Source organism: Vidua chalybeata, chromosome 2, assembly GCF_026979565.1.
Source record: "Vidua chalybeata isolate OUT-0048 chromosome 2, bVidCha1 merged haplotype, whole genome shotgun sequence".
Taxonomy (NCBI): Eukaryota; Metazoa; Chordata; class Aves; order Passeriformes; family Viduidae; genus Vidua; species Vidua chalybeata.
This window is the reverse complement of record NC_071531.1, coordinates 14,436,424-14,454,853: the sequence shown is the minus strand read 5'-3', so window position 1 is coordinate 14,454,853 and position 18,430 is coordinate 14,436,424. Positions and strand designations below refer to the sequence as shown.

Sequence of the window (18,430 nt, the reverse complement as noted above, 5' to 3'; positions counted from 1 at the left end):
TTTTTCCCCATGGGCATGTTAGTTTTTGCTGCATGAAAATCTCTCAGCTGTGAGGCAAGAGATCCCTTTGAAGCTGAGTCTGCTGCACATGAGCTCAGGGGTGTAGGAAGCAGGGAGGAGAAAATTAGAACAGTGTCATTAAGGTTAGAAAAGAAATCCAAGATCATCAAGTCCAATATTTGACCTAACAATATAATTTCAATTAAGCCATAGCACTGAGTGCCATGTGCAAAGCCAAAGCTGCTCTTTGAATTGAACCTAGTCTTGTAAAGTAGGGTGAGGGTTTGTCTTAGGACTAGGAACAGGATTTGGAATTGCAGAGCTGTCAGTGCTTTTGCTTCGATTTACTTTTACCAAGTGGCACAAAAGTATTGATTTCTGTACTGATTCCTGGCAAGCTGAAATAGGAAGTTTCAATAAGCAGACACTCTAATGTAGCCTTTTTATAGTTTTAACACTGTTAACATTTGTCTGCCTTTCTAGAAAATTAAAGTTCAAAACAAGTCAAATCACGTCTTTAAATTTTGGCTGATTCATTACAGATTTTTTTTTTTTTTTAGTTCACTGGGAATTGAGCTTATCTGAGTCAAAGTTTTTAAACAGGAATGGTTATAAAATGTGTTAATACTTATTGATCTTATTAATAAGCCAAGATCTTAAATAAAGGAGCAATTTCCATCCTGTCTCATTGTCAAGGGAGTGGGTTAGTTCGTGGGAGTGGATCGGCCGAAGGGAAATACTTCCACTTAAAAACCTGGTGAAAAAATAAAGTTCTAGTTGAGACTTTTTATTTGGGAGACTTTTTCCCAGTTGTGGTTAAGCAGAATTTACTGATGTCTTTCAGAATACTAGGCCTGGTTCTGAGAAAATTGTCTGATGGTCTAATGACCACTGTATGAATACTTCCACACCTGCATTAGACAGCATGTTATTTTGCATATTTACATATAGATGTCAAGAATACTTTATTTAGTGTCTACATTAGAAATACATGGGCTGTGTAGCTTCATTGTAGTAAACAAAGAGAGATATTCTTTCTTTATTAAAAGAACAAGAGGAGAGTGACCATTTTGCACAGAAACTACAGTTGGTTTAGCAACCTAACTGGTGATCTGTTTTGAGGTGTTTGACAGTGTGCTTTTGCTTTACAACCTTATGAACAGGTGAACTAAAATCACCTTTTTTCTTAGGCTTTAACATAATATTTCTTTTATTACAGGTATGTGACTGAATATAAATGTATTTTCACTTCTTCCATTTTGATTTTCTTGTAGACATTTCAGCAATCCTCTCTACAGCAGAAAAGTAAAAAGAAGAACAAAGGTAAAAAATAAATTTGTTTTCATATATGGGTAGGAAGGGAATTGCCAAGATTAATTTTATGGTATTGCAGTATGTGAGGAACTCTTAACTTGTTAGCTCCAATAAAATGCTCAGTTCAGATGATCATGTTGAGAATGTATTAGTCCATTTCTGATGTCTCATAGTTTCCTAATGTTCCTCTACCTTCATGTATCTGCTTTTATCTTCTTTTTTGAATACTTAGACTCTAGCCTCTTTGGGGCCAGGGTTGGTTTTTCCAGCTGTGTTCAGGTAATGCCTCACTGCAGCACTTGCTCATTACCTACGCACTCAGGTAATTTATATCATAGTAAATTTTCCTCCTTTGATTTTAAAGTACAAAGGCCTTAGGAACTGTTTAGTTTCAAAAAGAGCTGCAAAGAGAGGTTTGTGAACACCTGTGAAGTACTTTAATAGTTGTATTTGGTAACCAAGTGGGAAGTACATGAATTTACATGTTGTGCTCTTTATTCTAATGGGAAATATGTTGAAAATTACAAATAAGCATTTTTCTTATTTTTAAATATCTTGCCTTTCTTTTCTCTATAGTGTCTTCTGTCTTCTTGTTCTTCTCTTTCTGTGTTGCTTTTTTTTTTTCTTTTTTTTTTTTGTGTTATCCATAGGCTATGAGCTCTGAGATGCTGAACATGGTTTGGTTTGATTTGCTTTGGCCTTTAAATTGTGGTGGTGTGCATAAGCTTTGTGGTCAAAATAGAATGCTTGTAATAATTTTTCATGGCAATTTGAGGTTGAAATTTTTAATTAATTTTCTTAAACAGATATATAATATAGTGCTTTCTGACTAGGTGTCTTGTTGATTTAGTGGACAAATCAAATGCTTTCACATCACCTCGTTGTCATTTTCAGCTCCTATTCCTGGTAAAAGCAAAAGACGGATCTCATGTAAAGATCTTGGTCGAGGGGACTGTGAAGGCTGGCTTTGGAAAAAGAAAGATGCCAAGAGTTATTTCTCCCAGAAATGGAAGAAGTACTGGTTTGTCCTGAAGGACACATCTCTATATTGGTATATCAATGAAGAGGTAAACATCTGTACTCATGGTCTCAACAAATACTTTCTGTAGTGTGAAAACAATGCTTTCAGTGCTTATGTATGTTAATAACTTTATTCACCCAAATATTCGTGCCGAAATTAATATTAACTGTCTGAAAAAATTACCATGAAGGTTTTGAGATATCTGTTCCTTCCAATTCACCTTTTACTAAATGGAGAAATAACACCATTTTCTGTGTCCTCATGACACCAGTTTAGAATAAATTTATCCTCAAACCCTTGAAAGCAAAAAGGTAATTACTTAATCCTGCCATTCAAGCTTAGTCATGGAAGTGTAAACTTTAATGTTGTGCTGCCTGGTGTTCCTTGTTTATCTCTGCTAGGCAATTAAGGAAGATAGTTCTGTTTTCTCAGTTCTGTTCTCCTGTTTTTTCTTCTTTGTAGCTTTTGATATGATTTCAGTGCTCATAAATGCTGAACTTAAAAGCACAGGAGCATCCCAGCTGAATTGTGTACAGCTTTCATTATGCAACATTTTCTGCATTGGTACACATTTATTATATCAACTTCAGCTGCAAAGCTTTATGCCAGTGTTATGATTCCTTGATTTTTAATCCTATTAGACTCATTAGTATATATGCTGAGATAAAACCATTGTTAACATCTATATGAACTCTGTCCTGGACTTGTTCTTTTAATCACAGCAAGCATTTGTACATGACTTTTTCAAAGTAATCCCCAACTTTTCCCTGAGTAAACAGAAAGCAAGTTGTTCTGTGGCCAGAGCTCTTGAAGCCTGTTTTCTCAGACTCATTCCATGTGTGCCTTGATCCCAGCTTCAAATCAGTAACTCCAACTCCCTCCTCTCCATTCTCCCTCCCTTGGCTACTACAAGGTTTTCATCAGGGCAGTAATTGATGCCTACAAGTGCAGTGAGTGGTCAGTACCAGGTCCAAGGAGCAGCTCTGAGCTGTGCCATACTTCCCATGTGGAGGGCAGCGCTCTCAGCACCTCAGTCTCCCGCCCTATCCCAAGTTTCCCTGAGGTTTTCTGAGTTTTGGTTATTTTTGAGACCTCAGCACGGTGTCTGTCATCACCAGTAGAGTCAAAGGCTGGTAGGGGGTGCCTCAATGGCAGGTGGACAGACAGGCAAACACTGCTCTTGCCAAAACTCTGTTTCTCTAGGCAGCCATTCAAAAAAGAAATAGCAAGATTATTCTAAACAGTGTCTTTTTGATTTTAACATACCTGCTAATGCAGAACCAGTAACAACCCTGTACCTTCCACATAGTGACTCCAGCTCCAGTTTTATGTGTTGATTTGTGCCTTTTACTTATTTTTAGGAAGGCGTATAATCATATGGACTGCATATGTGGTGTAAATAACCATTTAAACTCTTAAGAAAAGATGTACATTCGTAGAATTCCTTCACATAAGTTTGTGTGTTCTCCAGCTTCATTTCTGTGATCCTTTATTAATTTTGCATGCAAAGTTATGAGCAGTTAAATAACTGAGTCTTGTGTTATTGATGTAACAGTAGCTTAATATAAATAATGCTTTCACACTGTGAAAAGTCAAGGGAGATTGCATAGCTGATAAAATAAACTCTGTAAAATCTTCAGAGGAGAGGGGAGGAAGGTCAGATATATTCCGAATGTTGTAGAGAGATGAAAGTAGCTGAAGAGATATCATGCCTCTTAGCTGTGATACATAAAAATGATAAACAACACCCATTGAAATTGCTTTTTTTCTCTGTTTCTTCCACTAGGATGCGTTCTCCTTACTAATTAGTCCATTTTCCCCAAAAATTAACTAATTACAATAACTAATTGACTGAATATATTTGGTCATTTTGTATATTTTCAAATGTTGTTTCAGCTGTGAAATTGTTTAAGAAAACTGGGTATTTAAAATTGTATTTTTCACCAAGTCTTGCTACTTCAGCAGAAGTCCCAGTGACTTCTGTGGGAGGTTGGCCAGAGCAGAGCAGACAGTAGTATTCCTTTTGTAAGAAGCAGGCAAGTGAAAATATTTGTAAGTTTTCAGCATGCTGGGGTTTTTTTTTCTCCTTACACTTTAGCTACAGTAATATCTGGAACTATCTTTGCAGGATGAAAAAGCAGAAGGATTCATCAGTCTACCTGAATTTAAAATTGACAGAGCCAGTGAATGCCGCAAGAAATAGTAAGCATGCTCAAAAGTAATGCAGTGATACAATAAATGAAGTGCAAACAAAAGACAAGGTTTTCCCTTAAAACAGGGAGATAATGGGCTTTGTTACAATTGTCATGAGGTTGTATCACAAAATAAGCTCATATGAAAAGAGCAAATTATTTTTTTCTGTTTGGAGTGCCATCTTGCCTAAAGAAGGCTATTTTTTCACTTCATCGTGAGCCACAGTGCTTGACTAGACCAAAATTAATTATGAGCAAGAAGGCTGCTTGGCTGCTTCTGTCCCTTTATTTTCCTAGTTTTACTTTCCTTTTTTTTCCTTTCTGTTTGGGGTTGCTATTTTTTTTTATTTGTTTGTTGAGGGTTGGAGAGTCTTTGTGTGCTTCATGCTCAATAAACAGCTTTAAGCATAATACAGAGACCATTCAAATATGAAAGTCCCCAAGTTCATATTTAATGCAACTCCAAATTAGTAAGCATAATCTCAAAGTTTGCTGAGACATTATTTCAGTCCTGAGGCAGAATTAAAAAAAAAGAGGATGACAGTGATTTGTTGTATTTTTGTTATATGACCTAAAGGTCTTAAAGGATGTTTCTTCTCACCTGTTTATGCTGCTATCCAGATTTGTGCCATTGCACAAATCCATTTATTATTTAGATAAATTCAAGCATGTGTAGCAATGTGACAGGTGCATGCTCCCACAGAGATATTTTTAGAGTCATTATTGTTCAAAATTTTTTGCCTTGCCTTCTAATGATTTGTATAGTTTTTTAAACAAGGCTTAAATTGCTGAAATTCGTGCAAAACATAATATTCAAATGTAAAATGATATGATTTGTACTACCTACAGTTCTACAGAAGGCACCAAACTTGTGTCAGTTGATCTATATCTCTCTTTAGGATGAGCTCTACACTTAAGGTGGTCTCAAAGGGCAGAAGATAAAAACTGATTAAAAAAAAAAAAGATACATTGGCTTGAGCCTGTTGTCCTGTGTCCTTGGGACACATGGCTAAAGTGCTTCATTGCTTCTTTTTTGTTGGCACAGGAGCATGAAGTGAACTCATTTTTCAGAATTGCACCCTGCTTAAATTGTTTTGGTTTGGTTTTACTTGATTTAGTGTCTATTGAATAGCAGCACATAAAATGTGGTTATTAAGATTCTTTGCTTGGGTGGAAGATAAAGGGAAAAAACCCTCTAAGAATCCAGATGACAGATGCTGTAACAGTTTTAAGAAGTCCAGTTTTAGGTCCCAGTGACTTGATGATGTCTTTCTAAACTGAGCAGATGTCACTGTACATCTGCTTTGACTTGCATAACACTGTTTGCTGTCATGTGTTAGAGGAATCTGTTTAGTCTCAATGTTATGTTACCTTCTCTAGCAGTAAATTTCCTGTTACCTGTTTCATTTGCCTGATTTCTAAAACATAGATGTGTGTACATCTGTATGCACACAGACATGTATATTGAAAATTGCAAGCATGATAAGCATGAAGAATGTCATTGCCATTTTTCTGAGACCCAATTGATTAGAGAGTGAGAATTATTTTTTTGCATTACATGTGTGTGTGTATATATATATAAAATCCATTATGTCTCAGAAAAATGGTGATGATGCTCATCATGTATCATGTTTGCAGTTTTCCTTATTTTTTGGGGACTGTTACATTTTTTGTTGTTAAGAGACACTTTCAGAATATTCGCAAAATTATTTTTCTCTACTGTAAATTATTCATTATTTCAAATGCATTTGCTGGGTCTTCAGGTACTTCACCATAAATCTTTATCCAACATAGTTAAAAGATTCTTTCTAGTAATTTATTTCATATTATGTATGAAATGCAGTAATTCTCACAGCCCAGTCATGTTGATTACTCTGGTGGAAAGGAAAGATGAGATGTAATTGCCCATTGCTTAGGATGACCTCATGAACACACTGTTGATTTATGACCGCTTTTCAGAAGTCAATCAGCACATCACAATTTCCTGCTTGAAATGCAGTCATTAGAGCTAAAGGTAATGTCAAAGTCATTGGGATATGAGAAATCACTAGGACTGAGAATTTTACTGTTGTATTGAATTAATTGTTTAGTCAGTTTTCTGTTCAGAAAAAATTGACAGCCATATGTATATCAGCAAAATTACCCAATACATAAAATTATATCCTTAACTGATGAATTTAATCCACATACAGTATACTGCAGGTGATGGTTGTACAATTATTTATGCACATATGAATCAAGGATTATTTAGAAGGGTCGTTGAAGAGCACTTTACTTGGTGAAACCTGGCACAATCCTAAAAGTTGTACGTTCATACACTCTTTGGGGGCATGCAGAAATATGAACTCATCTCATTCCTTGGTGACCACGTGATCTTACGTTTCAGAAAAAAAAAAGAGTTGTGCCATTACATTTTTTAATTGTGTTTTTCCTCTACAGTGCATTCAAAGCCTGCCATCCTAAGATCAAAAGTTTTTATTTTGCTGCTGAACATCTAGATGATATGAACAGGTAAGGATATCTAGCAAAGTTCAAGGACCCATTCCATAAACATGATGCTTCTTGAAGCTACTAATAACACGGGTATAATAAATTACTTGTTAGTCTAAAAACATAAGTTTAATTGCTGAGAAAATAGGTGCAGAGAAATATTCTTCCTGATTGGCTTCATATGTTAATTATTTAATTCAAAAAAATTACCTCTTTTTTTGATACAAAGGTTTGAAATCTTTGGAAACATGATTCCATGTTTCTAAAAAGAAATAAATACAGTGTGTGAAACAACATCCAAACAAAATTTCAGAATTCCAGGTTTCTGGTTTTGGCTGTGTGGCACCTGCAAAGGTGAGGTATCTCCAACTGCTTCCTTACATACTCCCAAATACGTGATGCTTCCTCTGGGAGTCCTTCTGTTTCTTGTCCTGAAGGGAGTAAGAAGTTGGAGAAAGATTTAAAGCAGTCACTGGTTTTCTTATGCCAGTCTTGAAAGAGGAGTGGGGGTTACAAGTAATTAATTTTGCAGATTCTCTTTACTTCCATGAACTTGGAAGTGAAATTTTGGTTGTGTTGAATTTGATGGGGAAAATGTCAGCATTTCAAAAAGAACAAGGACTTAAGTCTTAGTTCTTTGAGTACTAAATTTTACTGTATCTGTTCTTGGCCACTTGTGCAGTTTTTCAGAAAAAGGATTGAGACTTCAGCACAAAATAAACACAATTCCTCTTAATTCATTTGAATGGTAAATTAGAACATGAATCCCATGTTTATTCAAATATTAGGGGGGGTTATTTCATTTATTTTCACAATATAAACTGACATTAATTCAGTTCAAAATATTATGCCATTTTCATCAAATGACAGAAGACACAAACAAAAATCTATTATTGCAACCTGAGAATTGTTCTGTCTTGGATAATGTCTCTTGATATCCTCGCTGACCAGAGCTTTTTTCAAAACAGAGGAAAAAGGAGATAAAACTGAATCAATAAAACTTAGCAAGTCCTACAATCATGGTTTAATCTCTCCTGTGAGTACTAGATTCAACTACCTGGCAGAGGACCTTCAGGATACTGCCAGTTCATTGCTGATAACATTTAGGTGGAAAGGGATGCTGATACTATACTGTGCCTGCTTTCCTTTAGAAATAGCTGTCTGTTAACATTTTTTCAGAAGTTTGTGCATGATTGAGGCTCATTTCAAAAGTCTCTTCACAGTTAGAAAACTTTAAACCTTTTTATTTGTTTGTGAAATTTTAGGCTTGCCTTTCCTTGATAATTGTGTCAAGCCAGTCACTCAAAATGCAGTTTGTTGCACAGCAAACAGAATAATGGCTTGGTCAATATTCAACACATCCTGAACAACAGCAGTAGCTGAATCATTTCTGTCAGCAGGTCCTCACTCAGTATGACAAGGAACCTTCTTTTTAAGGATAGAATTTTTTTTTTTTTTCAGTAAACAGAAAGCAGTAGAAAATGTGTAGCAATATTTTAAAAATATATTGCGCAGTATAAAACCCAGAAATTAAAATATTTTTATCTTCCCACCACAAATATTACATTTTGAAATTAGTGCTTATTAATTCCTTTAGAATGAGCTCGACAAAGTTTGGATCTGAGTTATACACATGTAAGTTCAGACTCTGTCAGGGTCTGTGGAATTGCTTGAAATTCTTACATTTGAGTTGCCATCAGAGTCTTATCAAACAATTTTATTTTTTCTCTTTGCTTAATGTTTTAGAAAAAATTAGTTCACTTTCTCAAATATTCAATTAACTCAATAGATGGGGAAAAAAGTGACTAAAAATAGTCTTTCAAATGCAGGGATAGTAAAATACTTCCTGTCTAAAAGTATTTTGAAGCCTAGATGAAGTAAAACACGGAATGAGATTATGAAGTTAAATTAATTATCTTTTGATCATTTAATGGGATTTTTTGTCAAGTTTCTGACATAAATTCTAGTATCAGTTTTGTTTATATTTGAAGCAGAAGAAACAGCAGTAGAAAACTGCTAATGCATAGAATGACTGAAAGTTCAAAATAGTTCAATTCCTTCATCCCTCGTATAAAATGATTCAGTTGTTTATATTTAAAAAATGTTTGCCAGCTATGAAGTTTTTGTTTGTGTGTATCTACTCACATAAAATGGGTATTTTAATCTCAGGTAATTCTGTCACTATTCAAATTTTCTTACTACTTTTATGACTGTGCCACACCATGGTGCTGGTAAGGAGTCTGGAGGGGTATAATCACTGAATTTTTTTGCTGTGGCATCTGAAGTGCCTTTAGTCCATATGGTAACACTAGAAAAATGTTCTTTTTACCTATTAGCATGCTTTTTCCATGTGAGAAGAAGCACGGAACATCCTTTATAGATGCAAAGTATTTTTCTAGTGTAAATGTATGGTCATGGAAACGTGTTGCTTGGAAATTCATTGTTATTCTCTTCACTCTGGTTAAACTGCATTCAGGTATTCATAGACACTCTAAGGTATCCAAATTACCATACATCAAGTTCATCCTATAGCCTTGAGTTTCATGATTAAGGAGATTAAGGAGAATTTGACACCCTGCTTTGATGAAAAGTACTGCATCTCCTGAATGTGAGATAAGATAGAGAAATGTTTCCTACTAGTCTGTGAGAATACTGTGCATCCTTCCTTGCAGAAATTGCAGGTGTTCAGAAAGTCAGGGGGTTTTAATCCTGTTCTATGTGTCATAAAACTGTTTTAATTAAATACTGACAAGATGAATGTGCTGTTCTCAAAAAGAAAAACTGAATGACTACTGCAGTTACCATTGACATTGTATTTATTGTCATACCTAGAAAACAGATTTTAGAACTCTCACAAGAAAATTGAAGCTGCATTTGCTGTAAAGAAGCAATATTTTCTTGGCCTCTTGTCCTCCAAAGGTTACAGTGCCTACCAGGACACACACACTGAAGGGAAGATAGAAATCTTCCAATGTACTAGGGCTTTGTATCTATTAATATGCATATTAAGAAACATTTGTGTAGCTGTATGATTGAACTTTTGTCCCCAGTGCATTGTAACCCAGGCATGTATTGCTCCTCTTCCATTCTGCAGATCTGTACGTTTCCTCTTTGATACAAGTCCAGCGTGTTGGATTTCTCATACAATTCTAACTTGAACAAACCAGAACTCTGGCCATGCTTTATTAAAATAATGCTAATTCCCTAACCCTATCTGAAGAAGCTTTAGCAGCCACATATCAGAAAATATGCAGAAGAAGTCAATACCATTCCTTTAGTTTCCAGACTGGCAAACTACTCAGAAGCTGTGGTTGTTCACAGTGTACACCCACATCAGTGGTTACAGCCACCTTCTGGTTCACCCCACAGGCACTCAGGTCATAGTCCAAACCTCAACACTGATCATGACCTGCAGAAATTCATTAAAGGTGAAGTCAGCCTGCTCTCTCTCTAAAGAGTGAGAGAATGCTACACATTTCCTGGGCTCTCATTAGATTTTACTTTTCAGGAAGTAATGCTTTTCTGGAAACCATCATCTGTCATCTCTGTAAGCAGCATTAATTGTCTGTCAGTTGAGTGTTCATTATTTTAATTGGCTACCTCAATAATAAGCAAACTTACCAGGAAATGCTATCTCATGTTTAGGGCAGAATGAAGGACAGGAGAACCCTAATAACTCAATTGCCTAATGCTTTGTGGTCAGCAGCCCTACCCAATGGAGATCATAGGTGGATGTTCCCTGCTGGCAGTGCAGGTGAGGGTGGTAAACTGAGAGTTGAACTGGGAACGTGAAACCCTGAATAGGTGAGAGGCAAGCAAAGCACCATCCCCAGTGTCTGCCATGCCATTTGACAGAGCAGATGCTTGTCATCTTGTGCTGCTTTACCCTTTGGGCACAGACAGGTCTGGGGCCTTTGTTGGTCCCTCTGCAGCACGGGGCTGGAGTGCTTTGGGTGAGATCCCTGTCTCTGTGCCTCTGATTGGAGCTGGCAGAGCTGACTCAGCTGGCAGCTGAACTTTATTCCCCAAAGCAGGTCCTCACATACCAAGAATGTGAGCATAAAATATGGCTTTGTAGTGGATCATCTTTTGGCTTTGAAGGTATAACATCATTGTCTGAGATGAGGTTTGTTGGATTTCTGTTCCTGTGTGCTGCTTGTTTTTACAGCTCTATGGCACTTCCTAACCATTACAACTCAAATTCTAGTGTCCTCTTCAGCTTCCCTATTCTTCTGTCAGAAATTTTGATTGTGTGGTAACACGAAGTATTCTACAATCATTTTAGGAGCAAATCCCTAGCTTTCTTCCCAATGTATAATGATTGACATTAACATGGTTTACAGGTCAAAAATGTGGTCACTGTTTGTGCAAGGACAGTGACAGTCAGTGGAAAGTGTCCCTGCCCGTGCCAGGAGGATTTGTAACTACAAGATTGTTAAGATCCTTCCAGCCTAAAGCATTCTGTAGTTCTTTGACTCCATGATGACAGGAGTTAATTTCTAGGAAAGCAACTGTATTTTATGATGTGATGCTTGCCCTGCACTGCAATTCTTGAAGACAGGCATGCAGGAGACATTATGAAGGGATGTCCTCTCCTGAGACAAACATCCTGTTTCTGTGCATGTATGCAAACAAAACCCATCAGGCACAGGTTTCTGAAACAGGGGTTTCCCACTCCTGAAGAAAACGCAAACCTGACTGGAGTTGCCTTTCTGTATACCCTAGCAGTTAAATTGCAAGCCAGTAGCTTGGCAAACCAGGCCTGTCAAATTCTGACTATGGGATGACTGGAGCAAGTAATTGCAGGTTTACCATGGAATGGACAACACGGGACATTGCCATGGTGATTTAAAGCCTCGTTGATGAAGGACCTGATTCAGTGTAAGCATTTGGCTGATGAATACACTGAGAGCCCCATGGGGGAAGAGCACAGGTTGAAACTGCCCTGCTACAGACACTGCAGTGTATGCTTGGCAATGACAGCCCTACTAGAAGAGAGCAGCAATAGCTCATTTGCTTTTTGGTTTGGGTTTTTGGAGGGGTTTTTTTTTGTGTTTGAGTGCTGGGTTGTTTTTTTTTTTTGTTTTTTTGGTGTGTTTTTTTTTTTTTTTTTAATTTGTGCAGTTTATGGAAGCACTTTTTCAAATCTAAATTGAGATTAAAGCCTTAGATGTAAATTGCATTGAAGCAACTATCTTTCTCTCTGCATTTCTCTGACAAAAACACAAAAGTGAATCTGATATGTCTCCTTCTCTTTGTACACAGCACTGTAGGTAAGCTCTAAATATAATGGCATAATTAAACTACAATGTCTGTTTGGAAGTGAACCTGTTCTTCTTATTGCTGTTTCCTGCTCTGTTCCTCTGCTAAGTTGCCAATTCAGGCCTTTAAATATTGCTTAAATCTCTGAAAAGTGGTATTTATTCTTAAGAAATCAGAACAGCAGGAGTATTTGTGTGATGGCATATCTGTGAGCAGCAGACTTAACAGCTCTTTGATTATCTCTAAATCCTTTATTTTACAGATGTTTGACATCATACATGGTTTTCCATTTGAAATAAAATCCTTGCTGTGAAAACAGTTTGTTCAACAGCAAAATCATAGATCTTTGGAGACTCCCTGAATAAGAGTATCAAAGAGAACAGCTGTCTCATATGAAACATAACATTGTCCTTAATCTCCTTCAGATGCTTCTAGCTTTGTTTTTGCTAGAAATGCACACAAAATTAAGAGGCTGGATCGGTATCACTGCTTTTTTTAATATTATTTCAGATGGCTCAACAGAATTAACATGCTTGCTGCTGGCTATGCAGAAAGAGAGAGGATCAAACAAGAGCAAGGTAATGTGTTGTTATTTTGGTTTCTTCTGTCAGCTCTTATCACAAGTTCATCTATTCTCTTTCCCCTGCTGTGTATCAGGCCTCATTCTTGTCATCTGAAAGCAAATCACATATGGGTATTGCTGTTATTGCTTTAGAGAATTCCTTCTCTGTCAGGAGTTCTGACTAATTCCTTCAGACTCTGATCTGCAGACACTTCTGAGATTATTTCTGAGAAGGTTGCAAATGATAGCTTAGAAAGCAGATATACTGCCAGTAAGCTCCATATATGGTACCAAGGAATCTGTGTCCCTTATCAGAAGAAACTTAAGAATCTGGAGGCTAAAAAAAAAAATTTGAAACATTGCATTTGTGTTTGAATTCACAGAGGACAGGAGTGCATGAAATTGGTCTTGGGAACAAAACCATTTTTCTAAAGCCTGTTGAGATAATTGGATTTACTCTAAGGACTTTAATTTTAACGCCACTTAAATTTTGTGATTCCTACTGCTTTTACTGTATTGCAGTGTGTGCTACAGCCCTGTTGGCATTTCACTTGGAGTTGTAGACTTAAAACATTTTATATGTTTATTTTTTATGCCTAATATTTAATAGGTTAAAAAAGCAGCATATATAAAATAATGTGTTGATTTTCTTCGAACTGTTGCAGCAGAAATTGTATTTGCAGACAGAAAAAAGAAAGAGTCAGTCCAATTGTGTTATGGAAATTGTGTCTTAGAATTGCCAGTGATATGGATGCACAGAAGGGTTCCTATCCAAGTATCTGCTTTGGCAAGCAGATAGCTTTTGAATTCATGCTCTTTTTAACATATGTACCCAGCAGCAGGCACCAGAAAATTTCAGTGGTCGTCATGATCCAGAGCTTATCCAGATGCCTTTCAGCCTGCTTCCCACTCAGTCAAAACCTCAGTTTTTAATTCTGTGGCTCTGAAGCCTTCATCAGAAAGATTTTGGGTTTTGGGCCAAAAAACTCATGTCATTTTTGACATCAGGCCCTCTGCATTCACACAGCCCAGGGTACCCAGCAGCACCATGCTCACTGTTCTTCAGTCGTGTTCTCAGTGCCTCACCAGACCTGGAAATCAGTTTGGAAATCCATATTTCCTAAGCAGCACTACAGTAACCTGTTTGAAAGAACCTGTGTACCATCTGTTATCACTGCTTGAAGAGGCTGTTAACAATCTCTGAATCTCAGAGTCTTTGAGGAAATCCTCTGTTTTGGCATTCAAAGCCAAATTACAATTTTTATTGACAGCAGGTTGGCACTGGAATTACAATGCCATGTGGGACAGTAAGTGAAAAGGTGTATGTTATGCTAATGCTGTCCAAGTGCACAATTACACACATGATACACCTTTCAAAATCCAGATGGACGTGGAGAAATATTTTTACTACTAAGAAATCACTGAGTAATAAAATAGCAGATGATCCAGATAGACATGAGATGATGTGCACTCAGGCCTTACGTAGCTTATTATTAAAATGTCTCCCTATTGAAGATAATCAGTGAAACTCCACTGACTATGCAAATTATATCCCAGGCACTGACAGAGTTCTTTATTACCACTCTAACACCATTCACTCATGTTGATTTGTTGTAGGCAGGTAGGTAGAACTGTACCCTTTGTGTTGCTTAGTTGTGTTTCGTGTGGGTGGCAGATTCTCCCCTTGCTGCTCTACACTGTTTTAATGCCTCTGGTGATTTTCCTTGGCTCCCAGCACAAGGGCTATTACACAGCTCAGTAGTGTCCCTAATTAGCAGAGGCATCAAGTTAGCAAAGTAAAACCTCTCTATCACTTCAAGCATTTTTGCAATTATAGAAACTGAGCTGGAATTTTCTATATTCAGTGACTGTACCAATTGTCATCTGCATATTTGATTTGACAAAAGCTCTTTTATTTCTGTGCGGTTCAGCCCTTTGCAGCAAAGCTTTATCATACCTCTGAAACAATTCAACAGGAGTTGTCAAATCTGTCTCAATTAAGAGTTGAATGGTTCTGAATCTAAAGTTCATAAATATATTTCAAGAGCTTCAGAGAAGCACGAATCATCGAATTGTGGGTGTACTGCTGAGTAAAATGTTACATTCTGTACAGAACAGTTTTATAAAAATACCTTCAACTTTTCATATGAAACACAATGCATGTTAGCAATACATCAAGGGACTTCCTTGGATGGAGAAGTTATATACTTTCCAGTCTCATATATCAGAGGGAAAAAATCCCTAGTTTATATAAATAGAGTATATTTATTCAGGAAATAGCAGGTCAGTGTTGGTTTGTATATAATATATTCAGTCTATTAGTCATTGAGAAAACTTTCAAGATATGCCTGATGCATAGAGCTTGTCCATCACTGAATTGGACAAATCTACAGAGAGAAGTACAGCAGCTGTTTCATAGCATCATACATGTTTTAGATGGACTCTAATGAGTCAGTTGCCAAAAGCAGAGCATTTATAAAAATTGGTGGGAGGCCATTTTCATACATTTTATCTGAAAATTGACCCCTGTTACTGCAGAAATTTTCAAGACAAGCTATGGGCTGCCAACAGAATTCCCTGTCTGAGATAAGGTGTGCAAAAGCATCATCCTACAGAGTTCTCTTGTATGTGGATTTGACAGCAAGAACACCTTCGTATTTTTAGCCAAAATTGGAACCTGCACTGAGTCTGCTAAATTTTGCTTTCGGAATAAACAGTTGAGCTCCAAGTCTGCAGAAATGTCACTGAACAATGCAGTTCTGACAGGTCTCTCACCACACAGTACACCATTAGGCTTTGCTGCAATAGGAACAAACATGCCTACGTGCCAGTATTTTCAACTGTTTTAAGTTGCTGGAAACAAGTTTTCTTAAAACTAGGATTTATTTAGAAAAAGAGTTTTCACTGATTTAGTCTTTCATTCACCAGAAAAAAAATTATTTGCAGATGTCTAGAGACATAACTGTTAGGATTTTTTTTAATTTTGTAGTCATGAAAACTTTATGCAACTTATTTATTATGCTGTTTAAAGAGAACGTCTCATCTATAAGTTTGCAACAAGCAAATGAAAAGGCTCGGAGTAAAAACAGAATTGCTATTGTGTGGAAAAATTGAATAGATAAATAAGGCTATCCCCACCAATACTAAAATCTAAAAAAATACAAAACTATAGAAATTCCTGTTTCAAGATGATGTCATTTCAAGGTAGGTTTATGTTTTAAGTCTTGAATAAGATTAAATACGGTAGATCATTGATCATAGCATACAGTAATTGTAAGAAAAAATCATTAAAGACAAAATTACATGTTGTGCCAGCTCGGATTTTTAGTTTAGATAATTTGTGAAGCAGCAATCAATCTTTTTCTCCTTATCTATCAAAGAGAGAGTAGTAAATGATGCACTTCTTTGAACACTTGAGGTGAAGTGAAAATTGCCTGTGATTAATCTGTAAGCAGCCTGAGCTATAGTGTCCTGTCGTACAGTGATTTACCCAAATACTGGAAGGTAATACAGTCAGAAACAAAGTGACAACAGAAATGTTTGCATAAGTCTTACAGTGTGCAAAAATGTTAAGAGTTGTCTGTCTTGAACTGAGTTAGCAGTTAACTAGGGGTTTTTTTTCAGAGAATATTAAGGTTCAGTGTCCTTTTAGTTAGATGCTGTTCTCCTTAAAAAAATCTATATTCTTCTATGTGTTTTCTCCTTTGAAATAAGCTTGGCCAAGGCTTGATTTCCTGAAAAAATGAAATGCTGTAGCCCATTAAACTTAACCCACAAAATCTGTGTCCTTTATACTTTCTCATCCTTCTTTTTGAACTGTGTTCTTAAATGTCACTGTCATATTTTTCCTTAACATATCACCTTTATGGTTTTGCATGGACAACAGGACGGCAGCTGTTTTATGAAGCAGATATATGATGTAAAGTTTTTCTGTCTTGCCTCAAATACAGCTGTTTCTTTTAAAAATTGAATTGAAAACATGTCTAACTGGTAGAATATAATGGAGAAAATGGGTCGAAGAATAGCACTGATTATTCATGGGTGTAATAATTTCTACCTGTTTGATTTGCCAGTTGATTAAATACAGTTGTTGATGTTATTTGCAACAAGACTTTAGCAAAGCTATATTTTTAATCATTTCTGTTCAAAATATATTTCAGTATTTTTCAGCCAATACATGTCCAATCATAATTATTTTTGTGGCTATATAAATATTTGAAAGTCTGATACATGTGTTAAGAGTATTCTATATTTCTGTTGCATTTATAAGGTGTGCACAAGAGTTAAATTCATGGCTCATTTTCAGGTTGTTGTCCAATAGCTCTGTAATGGGACATTAGGTTTAGTATACTCCATAATATTTAGAATTTTCTCTCTTTAGAGTAAGACAATTCCAAGTTGCAGCAGCTAACACTGACAGCATCAGCATTCTGGTATTTCACTGCCAATAATACTAAAGGAGGCATTTCATGTTGCTTTTGTGAAAGCAAATCTCTGATACAAAACTGCATCAAAATGTGTTGGCAGTTTTTGACCTGATCCTTGTGTAACTTGTAGATTACTGGAGCGAGAGTGACAAGGAGGAGGCTGACACTCCATCGACACCGAAGCAGGACAGCCCCCCGCCCCCGTACGACACGTACCCACGGCCACCTTCGGTGAGTCACCTGCAGCTGTCCCTAGGAATGTGTGCCCAAAGTGCCACCTTTGCCTGCTCTCCTGCCCAGGAGCACACGCTTGCGCCCAGGATGGCACTCAACCATGTGTTCTTTAGTCAGTGCTTGACTTAAGGCATTGGTTAAGCAACACACATTACAGACTTCAATGGCCATCGTTACTGTTTCCACTGGTTTGTAGAGATCAGGGATTTATAATCCCACTTGCTGTACAAAATAGATTAAGTTACAGAAGTTTTTTTTCTTCTTGTTCTTTGTTCATGATGGACAGCTACTCATCCATGCAATCCCTCACCACCCCCTTATCAGCATTCTGACAAAATGTTATTACCTCAGGAACAACACAGACTCTTTATAAGGCTCCAGCAGTTGTGCTGTGAAGCATTACAGTAACAAATTACACTTGAATTTCCAGAGAAATGCCAGCATAAAAATGTTCTGTTGCAAACAGCAAAACTAGGTGTTCTCTTATTGTGAAAAAGTAGTTTTCTCTTATAGAGAAATATAAATTAGAAAAAAGGGGGGGTTTGTTTTTTTTTTTACTTGAAGCAATTGTTGATATAAAACTTCATTACAGACCTCTAACTTACTCTCCACTGGAAATTTTAACTTTCATCTCTGCATACTCAGTGTTAACTAATGCATCTTACTTGGATATGGGTTTTGGAGTGAACAATGGGGAAATTCAGAGGAAAGAGAGCATACATGATGTTTAATTTAAAGGCAGCACTTCATCTTACAAAATTATAGATCTTTGACAGTACTGAAGCACTGCAAGCATGATTCCAAAGAAAAGCAAAAGAGGGTAACAGGCATTTGGATAGCATTTTTAAGGTTTTGAATGAATCAGGTACATCTTTTCTATGTCTTCCATAGTGCCATATTTTGCACTATTTTGCAACATTTTCTGCAA

General features: G+C 36.7%; 1 protein-coding gene across 3 annotated transcripts in view; it reads left to right on the top strand.

Moving 5' to 3' along the window:
- CNKSR2 (connector enhancer of kinase suppressor of Ras 2) overlaps positions 1 to 18,430 on the top strand; it is a 202,357-nt gene that overhangs the window by 144,675 nt on the left and 39,252 nt on the right. For all 3 annotated transcript variants that reach the window (XM_053935604.1, XM_053935603.1, XM_053935602.1), the window contains exons 14-19: positions 1,275 to 1,323; positions 2,209 to 2,381; positions 4,464 to 4,537; positions 6,967 to 7,038; positions 12,790 to 12,857; positions 17,399 to 17,499. In XM_053935604.1, coding sequence (XP_053791579.1) covers positions 1,275 to 1,323; positions 2,209 to 2,381; positions 4,464 to 4,537; positions 6,967 to 7,038; positions 12,790 to 12,857; positions 17,399 to 17,499 — 537 coding nt within the window. The remainder of the gene's footprint in view (positions 1 to 1,274; positions 1,324 to 2,208; positions 2,382 to 4,463; positions 4,538 to 6,966; positions 7,039 to 12,789; positions 12,858 to 17,398; positions 17,500 to 18,430) is intronic.